General features: G+C 39.7%; 1 protein-coding gene across 1 annotated transcript; it reads left to right on the top strand.

Moving 5' to 3' along the window:
- The first annotated feature begins 10 nt into the window (after positions 1–10).
- On the top strand, positions 11–12,911 carry LOC129814917 (F-actin-capping protein subunit alpha-1-like). The gene is made up of 10 exons (XM_055868071.1): positions 11–118; positions 9,157–9,220; positions 9,350–9,401; positions 9,487–9,550; positions 9,893–10,099; positions 10,419–10,498; positions 10,627–10,705; positions 10,878–10,949; positions 11,360–11,422; positions 11,533–12,911. The coding sequence occupies exons 1-10, from the start codon at positions 80–82 to the stop codon at positions 11,671–11,673; spliced, it is 861 nt and encodes a 286-aa protein (XP_055724046.1). The 5' UTR covers positions 11–79; the 3' UTR covers positions 11,674–12,911.
- The last annotated feature ends 2,290 nt before the right edge of the window (positions 12,912–15,201 follow it).

The raw sequence follows: 15,201 nt of genomic DNA, 5'->3' as shown, positions 1-15,201 counted from the left end.
GGTGAAATATCTGGCTCATTGTTTTTGTCTATTGTGACACTGTGGAGATCTGCTTCCTCACTGTCGCAGATCAGCCAAGATGGCAGATTTCGAAGAACAGCTCACTGGGGAAGAGAAGGTAGCTACATAACTAGTCAGTATTTTGATAAACTTTGTTCACTGTTTTACGATGTTTAGTAAATTAGCTAGGTTGTTGTGTCCTTCCTAAATGATTTTGGCTGCAAAACTAACGTTAGCTAAACTAGTACCTAGCTAAAGTTAGCTTGCTGGCAGACTAACGTTAATGGTACCTAGTTAAAAACATATTTGAGCTAACTATCCTGTCTGCTAGGGAATAAACTGACGGAGTTAATTGAACCAACTATTCTGCATACGCATCATGTAAATGATACCGAACGCAAGAAGCAGTTTGCGTAAACACGAGTCTGTAGCTGGCCAAAATGTTTGTAAACGTTAGCTAAGGTGTCTTAAGGTCTTAAGACTTAGACACATATACCCACTGTGCTAGACACAACTCCGAATAACATAGCCATAATTCTATTCATTATCACATTGTCTGTCTTGGGGGTATTACATTGCACCTAGACGATTGACTATAACAACCAGGGCTGTCAAACATTAAATACAAGTCTTGATTAATGTCAAATTCAGAATTAGTTCAAATTAAGATGTAATTAAATCAGATTTTTTTTTTTTTTTCACATTACCATAATGACTTCTTGGTTTTGTCTAAAGTAACGGTTAGCACAATTATGTAAATTGAAAAACAGCACACTTGTTTTTTTTTTTACTTAACAAAAATATAAACTCAACATGAAACAATTTCGAAGATTTTACTGAGTTACAGTTCATATAAGGAAATCATTTTAAATAAATAGATTAGGTGCTAATCTATGGATTTCACGTGACTGAGAATACAGATATGCATCTGTTGGTCACAAAAAAAAACGTGGGGGCGTGGATCACAACCAGTCAGTATCTTGTGTGACCACCATTTTCCTCATGCAGTGTGACACATCTCCTTCGCATAGAGTTGATCAGGCTGCTGATTGTGGCCTGTGGAATGTTGTCCCACTCCTCTTTAGTGGTTGCGGGAAGTGGAGCACGTTGTTGTACACGTCAATTCAGAGCCTACCGAACATGTTCAATGGGTGACATGTCTAGTGATTATGCAGGTCATGGAAGAACTGTAACATTTTCAGCTTCCAGGAATTGTGTACAGATCCTAGCGACATGGGGCCATGCATTAACATGCTAAAGCATGAGGTGATGGCGGCGGATGAATGGCACGACAATGGGCCTCAGGATCTCGTCACGGTATCTCTGCATTCAATTTTCCATCGATAAAATTCAATTGTGTTCATTGTCTGTAGCTTAAGCTGCCGGCCCATACCATAACCCCATCGCCACCATGGCATTGACATCAGCAAACCACTCACCCACAAAACGCTATACATGTGGTGGTGAGGCCGGTTGGACATACTGTCAAGTTCTCTAAAATGACTTTGGAGGCGGTTTATGGTAGAGAAATGAACATTCAATTCTCTGTCAACAGCTCTGGTGGACATTCCTGCAGTCAGCATACCAATTGAACAATCCCTCAATGAGACATCTGTGTCATTGTGTTGTGACAACTGTACATTTTAGTGGCCTTTTATTGTCCTGAGCACAAGGTGCACCTGTGTAATGATCATGCTGTTCAATCAGCTTCTTGATATGCCACACCTGTTAGGTGGATGGACTATCTTGGCGAAGGAGAAATGCTCACTAACAGGGATGTAAATACATTTGGCACAGTTTGAGAGAAATAAGCTTTTTGTTTGTATGGAAAAATGTATTTAAGCTCATGAAAAATCGGACCAACACTTTACATGTTGCATTTATATTTTTGTTCAGTGGCCATTGCATTGTTGTTTTTAGCTGTTTACCTTAGATTGTATTTGGGTTGCCCAAAGGCCGACAGATGGCGATATTGGGTAATTTCATTTTACCGTCCAAAGGGAATCTATGCAGCCAGCTATACACTCATCCCCTGTGGACTGGTTTGTGCATAAAACATTATCCATTCAGGCTGAAAATGCAACAATTTCCTCAACTGGATTAAAGGCAAGAAAGCAGATTTTTTGTTGTTGTTGAAATATGCATACGTTCTTTATGAAATACCATTTTCCACCACCATGCTACAGTGACTAATGCTACTCCCGGATGTTGCGTATCGCGTTCAGCCAATCAGACCAGGATTGAAAAAAGACTGCTGCAACCTGATTGGCTGAATGCGATACGAAACATCTGGGACTTACATTGTAGCATGGTGGTGAAAAATGAGGAGGAAATCGACACCTTGCAGCCTAAATGGAGATTGTTTTGTGTCTGAATCATTTCACAGGGGATACGAGTGTATCCGGCTGCGTAGATTAAGATGAAAAAATCGCCATCTGCTGGTCTTTGAGGCAGTATTTGGGATGTTTTCAGTGTATTTTAAAAGGGTGACTAAACACCCCGGCTGGCAGGTGTTTTTCTGTTGCTCATTAGAAAAATTTGATTTCAGTCTTGGTGTGTTTTCTGACAGCTTCCGTATTTGGTGGAAGCCTATTTCACTTCCTCATAATCCACAGAATAATCTAAGAACTCAAAAAATCAGTAATTAATTAGACTTTTTTTTGTAGAGGATGTTTTATTTGACATCTAACTAAGGTGTTTGCAGTATTTCTCAAGTAAACAAAGGGAAAGGTTTTGTATTAGGTAAACAAATTTGTGCTGCTGGGCAGGTCTCTCACTGCCTATGCTATTGGATAGAGAGCAATCACCACAGCTGTTAACCCCATGTTAGAAGGCAAATGGATATCGTCAAATCAAAACCCAACCTTCATTTTCTCCTTGTGACGCACATACAGTGTCGTGAAAGTATTTGCCCACATTCTGATTTTCTCTATTTTTGCTACTGTATGTTATCAGATCTTCAACCAAACACTAATATTAGATAAAGGGAACTTGAGTGAACAAATAACAAAAATAATTTATCCTTATTTATTTAATCAACAAAGTTATGCAACACAATTCTTGTGTGTGGAAAAAGTAATTGTCCCCTTGCACTCAATAATGGGTTGTGCCACCTTTTAGCTGCAATGACTGCAACCAAATGCTTCCTGTAGTTGTTGATCAGTCTCTCACATCACTGTGGAGGAATTTTGACCTACTCTTGAATGCGGAACTGCTTTAACTCAGTGACATTTGTAGGTTTTCAAGCATGAACAGCTCATTTCAAGTCCTGCCACATCTCGATTGGGATTAGGTCTGGACTTTGACTAGGTCATTTCAAAACTTCAAATTTCTTGCTTTTTAGCCATTTTCATGTAGATTTGATTGTGTGTTTTGGATCATTGTCTTGCTGCATGATCCAAAGACAGCTGGTGGCACAACCAGTTGAGTTTAAGGGGGAAATTACTTTTTCACACAGGGGAATTGGGTGTTGCATAACTTTGTTTATGAAATAAGTATTTAATTGTTACTTTTTCACTCAGGTTCCCTTAATCTAATATTAGGTTTTGGTTGATCTGATAACATTCAGTATCAAAAATATGCAAAAGTTGAGAATTTGAAAGGGGGCAAATATACTGCTCAAAAAAATAAAGGGAACACTTAAACAACAAAATGTAACTCCAAGTCAATCACACTTCTGTGAAATCAAACTGTCCACTTAGGAAGGCACATTTGTGGCCTGCTGGAGGTCATTTTGCAGGGCTCTGGCAGTGCACCTCCTTGCACAAAGGCGGAGGTAGCGGTCCTGCTGCTGGGTTGTTGCCCTCCTACGGCCTCCTCCACGTCTCCTGATGTACTGGCCTGTCTCCTGGTAGCGCCTCCATGCTCTGGACACTACGCTGACAGACACAGCAAACCTTTTTGCCACAGCTCGCATTGATGTGCCATCCTGGATGAACTGCACTACCTGAGCCACTTGTGTGGGTTGTAGACTCCGTCTCATGCTACCACTAGAGTGAAAGCACCGCCAGCATTCAAAAGTGACCAAAACATCAGCCAGGAAGCATAGGAACTGAGAAGTGGTGTGTGGTCACCACCTGCAGAACCATTCCTTTTTTGGGGGTGTCTTACTAATTGCCTATAATTTCCACCTTTTGTCTATTCCATTTGCACAACAGCATGTGCAATTTATTGTCAATCAGTGTTGCTTCATAAGTGGACAGTTTGATTTCACAGAAGTTGTGATTGACTTGGAGTTACATTGTGTTGTTTAAGTGTTCCCTTTATTTTTTTGAGCAGTGTACTTTTTCACAGCACTGTATGTTCCAAACTCAGTTTTTGACGAGACTAACTTTATGACCAAAATGATCCTATTCACTTTGTAGTCATTTTGTATACTACAATAATGGTTTCTGACTCATATTGATGCCACATAGGACATTTTCAAAGGGATTTGTTGCTTTTAAAGGCAGTCGCTCTTGAACACTTTCAGATAATGCAATTAATCGCAAAAAAATTGAATTACAAGAACTCTGACAGCCCTAATTACAACACAAGGAACTTTTGACCTCTTACTTGGTATAGGAATCATTGATCTCATGGAAAGTCCACGCAAACATACTGTACAACGATATTCACAAGACTTCTTCTGAAGGTAATACATTATCATGGTGATTGTGGCCAGTTCAACCAATTGCGATTGAATCACCAAAAACTAAACAACCTTCATATGAAAGCTTGTAAACCGCCTGTTCTTGCTGTCAGCTGCATGCAGATACATGCTTGAAGCTGCCTAGTCCCTACTGGGGTGTAGCATTCCTATCACTTCAATGGCAGGCCCACAGCAGGGATACGGTCAGATACATGTACAGACCAGTAGAATGAGTATATGTATTTCGCAAATACTGCTCTGTGTGGGAAGGTGCCTAACAGTCTTTGGGAGCATCTACAGTGCTTTCAGAAGTATTCACACCCTTGACTTATTCCATATTTTGTTTTATTCAGGTTGTAACAACAACAAAAAAAATCTCACCAATCTAGACACAAGACCCCATATTGACAAAGTGAAAACATGCAAATGTATTGAAAATGAAATACAGATATCTCATTTACGTAAGTATTCACACCCCTGAGCAAATGCATGTTACAATCACCTTTGACAGAGATTACAGCTGTGAGTCTTTCTGGTAAATTCAATAAGAGCTTTACACATCTGGATTGTACAATATTTGCACATTATTCTACCTGTCTAGGATCAGCGTGGCGCTAGCGGCACACCCCCCCCCCCCCCCCACTGAAAAACCAGTGCCGCGAAATTCAAAAAAAATATATTTTTAAAATATTTAACTTTCACACATTAAAGTCCAATACAGCTAATGAAAGACACAGATCTTGTGAATCCAGTCAACATTTCCGATTTTTAAAATGTTTTACAGGGAAGACACAATATGTAAAGATGTACATCTATTACCTAAAAATACATTAGCATAATCCACCATCTTTTATTTGTCCACCAACACCAGTAGCCATCACCAATTCGGCTAAACTAAGATATTTATAGCCCCTAACCAACAAAAAAACTCATTAGATGACAGTCTGATAACATATTTATGGTATGGGATAGGTTTTGTTAGAAAAAAGTGCATATTTCAGGTAGATGGCCTAGTTTACAATTGCACCCACCATCACAAATGGACTAGAATAATTACAATGAGCAACGTGTTTACCTAACTACTAATCATCAAACATTTCGTAAAAATACACAGCATACACGAATCGAAAGACACAGATCCTGTGAATACAGACAATATTTCAGATTTTCTAAGTGTCTTACAGCGAAAACACAATAAATCGTTATATTAGCTTAGCACATAGCAATTAGCAGCCCAGCATTGATTCTAGCCAAAGTGAGCGATAAAAGTCAACATCGCCAAAAGATATTAATTTTTTCACTAACCTTCTCAGAATTCTTCCGATGACACTCCTGTAACATCACATTACAACATGCATATACAGTTTGATCGAAAATGTTTATATTTAGCCACCAAAATCATGGTTAGACAATGTGAAATGTAACTCAGCTGGTCAGAATTTGTCCTTGCGCCACTTAGACAGTGATCTACTCTTATACATAAATACTCATAAACGTGACTAAAAAATATAGGGTGGACAGGGATTGATAGACAATTTAATTCTTAATACAATTGCGTTATTACATTTTTTAATTTATCCTTACTTTTCAATACAGTTTGCGCCAAGCGAAGCTACGTCAAAAAACATGGCGTCCTAAGCCACTAAAATGTTTCGACAGAAACACGATTTATCATAATAAAAATGTCCTACCTTGAGCTGTTCTTCCATCAGTATCTTGGGCAAAGGATCCTTTCTTGGGAGAAATCGTCTTTTGGTGGAAAGCTGTCCTCTTGCCATGTGGAAATGTCAACTACGTTCGGGATGAACTGAAAAGCGTGCCCAACTTTTCACATCGTTGCAAAAATAAATGTCCCAAAATCGCACTAAACGGATATAAATTGCTATAAAACGCTTTAAATTAACTACTTTATGATGTTTGTAACTCCTATAACAAGTGAAAAGATGACCGGAGAAATATAACAGGCTAAACTAACGCTTGGAACAGGAGAGGGTCGGTGTCTTCCACGCGCGTTACGCAGCAAGAAAAGACTTGCTAGCTAAAGGTTTTTTTTATTTGTAGGGCCTGTGAACGAGCAATCGACCCCGTTGGAATCGTCATCACGTAAAGGCATCCAGGGGAAGACGTAAGAAGTGTCCGTATAGTCATAGCAACGACAGTGCCCTTTTAACTGACTTCAGAAAAGTGGCCAACATTTCTCAAATCTGACTCCATGTCAGGGAAATTGCTGTAGAATGGGCTCTGTTCCACTTAGAGACAAAATTTCAACTCCTATAGAAACTATAGACTGTTTTCTATCCAATAATAATAATAATATGCATATTGTACGATCAAGGATTTTGTGGGAAGCCGTTTAAAAAATTAGCCACATTAGCATAAATAGTCTAAACAGCGCCCCCATCCCCAACAGGTTTTAAAAATGTCTTCAATCACTGTCAAGTTGGTTGTTGATCATTGGTGGACAGATATTGTCAAGTCTTGCCATAGGTTTTCAAGACAATTTTTTTAAGTCAAAACAGTAACTAGACCACTCAGGAACATTCAATGCCATCTTGGTAACTTTGGCTTTGTGTTTTAGGTTATTGTCCTGCTGAAAGGTGAATTTGGCTCCCAGTGTCTGTTGTAAAGCCTATTTGAACCAGGTTTTCCTTTTAGTATTTAGCCTGTGCTTAGCTCTATTCCATTTCTTTTTATCCTAAAAAAACCTCCCTATTCCTTGGCAATGACAAGCATACCCATAACATGATGCAGCCACTACTATGCTTAAAAATATGAAGTGGTACTCAGTGATGTGGTGTGTACGATTTGCCCCAAACATAACGCTTTGTATTCAGGACATACATTTCATTTTAATTGCCACATTTTTGACAGTTCTACTTTGCCTTGTTGCAAACAGGATGCAAGTTTTATTTTTATTCTATAGATGCTTCCTTTTCATTCTGTCATTTAGCTTCGTATTGTGGAGTAATTACAATGTTGTTGATCCATCCTCTGTTTTCTCCTATCACAGCCATTAAACTCTAGCTTTTTTTAAAGTCACCGTTGTCCTCCTGGTGAAATCTCTGAGCGGTTTCCTTCCCCTCTGGCAGCTGAGTTAGGAAGGATGCCTGCATCTTTGTAGTGACTGGGTTTATTGATACACCATCCAAAGTGTAATTCATAATTTCACCATGCTCATTGGGATATTCAGTCTGCTTCTATTTTTTCTAAACATTTTATTTACGCATCTACCAATAGGTGCCCTTTGTGAGGCATAGGAAAACCTCCCTGGTCTTTGTGGTTGAATCTGAAATTCCCTGAGGGATAATTGTATGTGTGGGGTAGAGAGGAAAGTTAGTCATTCAAATCACGTTAACACTACTGCACACGGAGTTAGTCCATGAAATTTGTGATTTGTTAAGTGAATGTTTACTCATGAAATTGAGGCCATAACAAAGGGGTTGAGTACTTAAATATTGACACGACGTTTCAGCTTTTCATTTTCAAATCATTTGTAAAAATGTCAAACACAATTCAACTTTGACGTTATGGGGTATTGTGTGTAGGCCAGTGACCCCAAAAATGTATTTAAACAATTTTAATTTCAAACTAACACAGCAAAATGTGGAAAAGTCAAGGGGTGTGAATACTTTCTGAAGTCACTTTAGGCCTAACTGTGCAGCAGCATACACACAGCAGAACTTGTTTGTTTCAATTTCTGACATGACCAGTGAAGAGTTGCAAAAATAGAACTATACAGTGAGTACTTTACTTGTATTGAATTACGCTATATAACGAACACAACCTTTGGGTCTGCATCTGGACATAAACACAGTACCAGTCAAAAGTTTGGACACACCTACTCATTCAAGGGTTTTAAATAACACATATGGAATAATGTATTAACCAAAAAAGCCTTAACCAAATCCATATATTACATTTGAGATTAGTAGTGTGGCTACTATGAAGAATCTCAAACATAAAATAACACTTTTTGGTTACTACATGATTCTGTAGGTGTTATTTCATAGATTTGATGTATTCACTATTCTTCTACATTGTAGAAAATATAAAGAAAAACCCTGGACTGAGTAGGTGTGTCGACTTTTGACTGGTACTGTACATAGGCCTACAATACTGTCGTTCCATCAACGGATTTCAGTGCACTCTAGATTTTTTCAGGGGGGGCCCTTGTTAAAATGTCCTAGCTTCCTCCCTGTTTAACTGTCAGTGCCTCTGACACCCCACATGCTTACATATGCATTACAGCTGCTAAGAAAAGCTCCTTCCATCTAAGGAGTGGCTTGGACAGAGCAGAGGTAGGCTCATCAGGCAGCCAAGCCAGTCACTGCTCTCTGCTTCACTCTAGTGACCAGGGTAAAATGTCATTGCACTGTCTCTGGGTGTAGTATCAGTGGTAGAAATATTCATATGCAAATATCATATAGTACCAACATTTTTTTCTACTGACAGTCAGCCTTAAAAGTTGTATGGCAAAAAAAAGTGGATAATGGCCTGTTTATCACATTGTATTGTCTTTCCCTCAGGTCCGCATTGCGGCTAATTTCGTCGTCCATGCTCCACCTGGAGAATTCAATGAAGTCTTCAACGGTGGGTATACTTAGAAATAGTATGATCATTGTACTGTTTATTTACTACCCAGACACTTGTTTTTTTTTATACAGTCTGTTAATGCATTGCTGTTGGTAGTCTCTTGATAATGCCATCTCTTGATTTAAGATGTGCGGATACTGCTCAACAATGACAATCTTCTCAGGGAGGGTACAGCGCAGTGAGTAGAGTTTTCTTTATTTATCTATATTCTGTTCATGCATTGTTGTGCAAATATAACCTTTTAACCTGCTGTATTTCAACAGTGCCTTTGCCCAGTACAACATGGATCAGTTCACCCTTGCCAAACTTGAAGGGTATGATGATCAGGTAAGATGCTCAGTCACCTGAACTGTGACTCTTACCCAGCTGTTTTGAAACTGGTTGGTCTCATACTGTGACATACATACATGCATGCATACATACAGTACCAGTCAAAAGTAGCCACCCTTTGCCTGGATGACAGCTTTGCACACTCTTGTTTGTTTGCATGTATGTTTGATGTCTTTGCTATTATTCTACAATGTGAAAATAGTAAAAATAAGGAAAACCCTGGAACGAGTAGGTGTGTCCAAACTTTTGACTGGTACTGTGTACGTATGTGTAAATATCACATTAACTGTAAGGAACTGATGCCCTCTATCTGTGTCCCTGTGCTCCGTCCCTCTCCAGGTACTGATCACAGAGCATGGAGACTTGGGCAACGGCCGTTTCTTTGACCCCCACAACAAGCAGTCATTCAAGTTTGACCACCTGAGGAAGGAGGCCAGTGACACCCAGCCCCACGAGGGAGAGGCGTCTCTCAGACCCTGGAGAGATGCGTGTGACAGTGCCCTGAGGGCCTACGTCAAGGAGCACTACCCCAGCGGCGTCTGCACTGTACGTCCTCCCTTTCACCTGCAGGATAGGATTATTTTTTTAATTTAACCTTTTTATTTAACTAGGCAAGTCAGTTAAGAACGTTCTTATTTACAATGACGCCTACACCGGCCGAACCAGGACGATGCTGGGCCTATTGTGCGCCGCCCTATGGGACTCCCAATCACGGCCGGTTGTGATACAGCCTGGATTTGACATAATATTATTATCTTTAAAGAGCTGTTCATGCTGGAAACATTAATTATTTCGGACTGTACAAGTGTAGTTGATAAAGATGAGAATGGTAAACATTGACAGAACTTTGTTTTATTCATCACAGGTTTATGGGAAAACTATAGACGGCCAGCAAACCATAATTGCTTGCATTGAAGGTCACCAATTTCAACCAAAGAACTTCTGGTAAATGACAGTGTACAATGCAAGTACACTTTAAGAAGTCTTAATTTAAATTACATTTTGTTTACAACATAATATCTACTTCGATGACTGGGTAAGGAGTCAGGACTCATATTGATTTGTGTTTTCAGGAATGGCCGTTGCAGGTCTGAATGGAAGTTCAGTATATCCCAATCTACAGCTCAAGTCGTTGGAGTCCTCAAAATACAGGTAGGCTAGTGTCTGTCGCAAAGTGTCCTCCATTTTGTCCGGCTGTGTAAAAGCCTGTTCAAAGACAGTGGGTTGGGCACAGGCCCCTGAAAGTCAAATTGATCTACTGAAAATGTATCTTGTTCTCATGTCATATTGTATATTGCTTCTCACCCCTATCTTGTGGTTATAGGTACATTACTATGAGGATGGAAATGTGCAGCTGGTCAGCCACAAGGATGTCCAGGAATCCCTCACAGTGAATGTGAGTTTCCCTTTCAGTAGAATGTGCCCACAATCAGTAGCACTAAAGGCATGCTTCTTTTGCAAAGGACACTGGTAATGATAGAACTCTTGAAGTGTCAGTCAACCCTAGTAGAGGAGACACTTATGATACTCTGTGGTTTTGTGGCCTATTTCCTCTAACCTGCACATAAGTGTTAAAAGGAAGTAGAAGGGTGCACACTAACTGTTCATTGGCGCATGAGCGGAAGTAGGATGAAGAAGAAAAAAAAAGAAGTCCTTTATGATAGAGTGATGGTCTTCAATATCTGTCAAGTTTACAGGCAATTGTCAAAGGCAGGAATTCTGATGTTTTTATTAGTCCTTTGGCATGACAACTCTTATCTTACATCAGAGGTGTGACACTTGTTTTTGATTCTCTTGTTTTGACAGAATGAGACTCAGACTGCAAAGGAGTTTGTGAAAATCATTGAGGATGCAGAAAATGAATACCAGGTATGCAACTTATGTTTCCTCCCAGTAATATTTTGATAAATTGAAGAAATATATATATATATATTGGGGGGGGGGGGGGGCGAGAGTCTAAACATTTCTCTCATTTCCAGACGGCCATCAGTGAGAATTACCAGACCATGTCTGACACCACGTTCAAAGCCTTACGCCGACAGCTTCCTGTCACCCGCACCAAGATTGACTGGAACAAGATCCTCAGCTACAAGATTGGCAAGGAGATGCAGAATGCCTAGAGGACTGTTTGTCTGTCGGTCTGTCTGTTACTGCAAAGACAAATCGCTTGAATGGGTGAAATCAGAAAAGGAGAGGGTGGTCTCATGAAATTTGTGGTCTAATGTGTCTATTTTGTCTGCGTTTAAGAATGCCACGATTTGATGTCAGGAGTTAGTGTACTTCGCCACGTTACAAGGTGATGCCTTCATTTTAAGAGGACATTTTGATGGGTTGTTCAGCTCTGGCTCATTTGCAACAACAACAACAAAAAAAAAAAAAAAATGCCTTTACTGACACTGAAAGTTTGGGTCATTGGGTCATCCCCTCCTGCCCACACACATGCACACACTCACGCTTCAAATTGTAGTCATACCCCTCAGTTGGTTGTCTGGGTGCCACAGGTAGCAATCTGTTTAAGCACTGTTTGTAACCCTACAAGCGCTGGGATTCAAACAAATGCAGATAAACAACCTGTGTTTTGTGGTTGATATTTGGTTAAAGGGGATTTGTGATTGAGCTGCCGTCTGCTTCGTTTACGGCTTATTTGATCTCTGTTTTAATGTCTGGGGATATTGCCTTTAACAGCATGCACACAGCGATAGGCTTTTAATCTGCGTTGGATTGCATTCGGACCTATATAGTTTTGTATAGGTATTGGCAAATCTTTCTGTAACCCAAGGTCTCCTCTGAGTGAGGTGTATACTCCTTTTAATATGAAAAAAATATAGTGCACCCCCCCACCCCAAAGAAAAGACCCAAGTAACAGTTCTGTTCCGTACAATCTTTCCCGTGGTAAAGATATGTACTTTGAACTGTTTGAAAAAATTATAATTCATCACACTGAATGAATCTTCATTTCACAAACGAGGCAGGCCTACGTGCTCGGCTCTAAGTGGTTTAATCAAGCCTAAACCAGTACAGTACCATCAGTATCCTCTATCAGTAATTAGGCTACGTTAATATATAATACCTATATTACCTTTTTACCTCCTTTTTAGCTTTTTACTCTATTTTTTTATCCAAAATGTCAAACGTATAATTAACAAAAGGAATGAAGAAGTTGCACCAAATGCAATGCTGTAACTATTGTGATCAATAACTGTTAACCATAGTGTTTCCCATACCAGTGTGTAGAAATCTTCTGATTGGGGGAAATTCAAATCAGAATTGGTGCCAAATGTGTAAATGCTGAAAAACACTGAAAATACAGTAAAGGGACAATTTGAATAAAGACACATTATTGTATATCACTTTATAATGAAGTACCTCTTGACTGTTTACATATGAAATATGATACAGATTCATTGTCTGTACTGGTACATTTGTGTCCAATGTGTAAAAGCATTTTGGACAATATACTATTTTTGCCATATTGTCCTCTGCTTTCAGTTCTTGTGTCTCTAAACTATTCTATACAGTGCATTCAGAAAGTATTCAGACCTCTTGACTTTCTCCACATTTTACATTACAGCCTTATTCTAAAATGGATAACATTTCATTTTCCCCCCTCAACACACAGTACCCCATAATGACAAAGCAAAAACAGGTTTTTTAATAACTTTTGCAAATGTATATCAAAAGATAAGTATTCAGACCCTTTGCTCTGTTGACTGTTGACGCACCTTTTGTAGTGGTTACAGCCTTGATTCTTCTTGGGTATGAAGCTACAAGCTGCCACACTTGTATCTGGGGAGTTTCTCCCGTTTCTTCTTTGCAGATCTTCTCAAGCTCTGTCAGGTTGGATGGGGAGTGTTGCTGCACACCTATTTTCAGGTCTCTCCAGAGTTGTTTGATCAGGTTCAAGTCCGGGCTCTGGCTGGGCAACTCAAAAACATTCAGAGGCTTGTCCCAAAGCCACTCCTGCATTGTCTTGGCTGTGTGCTTAGGGCTTAACCTTCGCCCAGTCTGAGGTCCTGAGCGCTCTGGGGCAGGTTTTAAAGGACCTCTGTACTTTGCTCCATTCATCTTTCCCTCGAATCCTGACTAGTCTCCCAGTCCCTGCCACTGAAAAACATCCCCACAGCATGATGCTGCCACCATGCTTCACTGTAGGGATGGTGCCAGGTTTCCTCCAGATGTGATGCTTGACATTCAGGCCAAATAGTTCAATCTTGGTTTCATCAGACCAGAGAATCTTGTTTTCCATGGTCTGAGAGTCCTTTAGGTGCATTTTGGCCAACACCAGACGGCTGTCAAGTTCCTTTTACAGAGGAGTGGCTTCTGTCTGGCCACTCTACCATAAAGGCCTGATTGGTGGAGTGCTGCAGAGATGGTTGTCCTTCTGGAAGGTTCTTCCATCTCCACAGAGTAACCCTGGAGCGCTGTCAGAGTGACCATCGGGTTCTTGGTCATCTCCCTGACCAAGGCCCTTCTGCCCCGGATGCTCAGTTTGTCTGGGCGGCCAGCTCTAGGAAGAGTCATGGTCGTTGGTGGTTCCAAACTTCTTCCATTTAAGAATGATGGAGGCCACTGCTCTTGGGGACCTTCAATGCTGCAGAAATGTTTTGGTACCCTTCCCCAGATCTGTGCCTTGACTCAATCCCGTCTCGGAGCTCTACGGACGATTTCTTCAACCTCATGGCTTGGTACTTTGCTCTGATATGCATTGTCAACTGTGGAACCTTATATAAACAGGTGTGCGCCTTTCCAAATCATGTCCAATCGCTTGTATTTACCACAGGTGGACTCCAAGTTATAGAAATATCTCAAGGATGATCAATGGAAACAGGATTCACCTGAGCTCAATTTTGATTATCATAACAAAGGGTCTGAATAGTTATGTAAATAGGGTAATTCTGTAAAAAAAACAACATACACTTGCAAAAATTCTTAACCTGTTTTCGCTTTGTCATTATTGGGTATTGTGTGTAGCTTGATTGGACTTTTTTAAAATCAGTTTTAGAATAAGGGTATTGTGTGTAGCTTGATTGGACTTTTTTTAAATCAGTTTTAGAATAAGGGTATTGTGTGTAGCTTGATTGGAAAAATGTTACTTTTATCAATTTTAGAATAAGGCAAAAGTTTTTTTATTTTGTTTAGTGGAATTAGGGTAGGGGTCTGAATACTTTCCGAGTGCGCTGTATATAACCTTGCCTTCATAATACTCGCATGATAATCTTATATTGACGTCCTGTTTTGGTGAAAACTGTATGGCCCAGTTAGATTATGTAATTTTTTTAAATATATTTTGTATGGATTTAAACAATTTGAAATACACAAAACACAATCATACCACAATGAACAGGGAAGGGTTGACAAACAACACAATCACTTTTCTTGGAATACTAAACTCAGAAGCTAGAAATCCATGTTTTAGATAAGAAATAAGTGATGTGCGACCCATGCCGGATTGTTTGCATCTCGTACACAATTTCACAGTTTCATTGTGATGGTTTCAATTGTAGGGATTATGTAACAAATTGCCCTGGGAGGGACTACCGTTAATTCATGTTAACGTAAAGACTTCTCTTTATCATGAGTATATTAATCTAACATGTATCAAATATTAAAGGTACTATGTGATTTAATATGAACACTACATAATTTAC

Source organism: Salvelinus fontinalis, chromosome 18 (genome assembly GCF_029448725.1).
Source record: "Salvelinus fontinalis isolate EN_2023a chromosome 18, ASM2944872v1, whole genome shotgun sequence".
Taxonomy (NCBI): Eukaryota; Metazoa; Chordata; class Actinopteri; order Salmoniformes; family Salmonidae; genus Salvelinus; species Salvelinus fontinalis.
This window is presented reverse-complemented; position numbering and strand designations above follow the sequence as displayed.

What these genes read in the sequence shown, in the direction of transcription:
- LOC129814917 (XM_055868071.1), top strand. Translation starts at nt 80, where the DNA reads ATGGCAGATTTCGAAGAACAGCTCACTGGGGAAGAGAAG. An exon ending in ACCCCAGCGGCGTCTGCACT is followed by an intron (nt 10,100 to 10,418) that starts GTACGTCCTCCC and finishes TATTCATCACAG; the next exon opens with GTTTATGGGAAAACTATAGA. An exon ending in TTGGAGTCCTCAAAATACAG is followed by an intron (nt 10,706 to 10,877) that starts GTAGGCTAGTGT and finishes TTGTGGTTATAG; the next exon opens with GTACATTACTATGAGGATGG.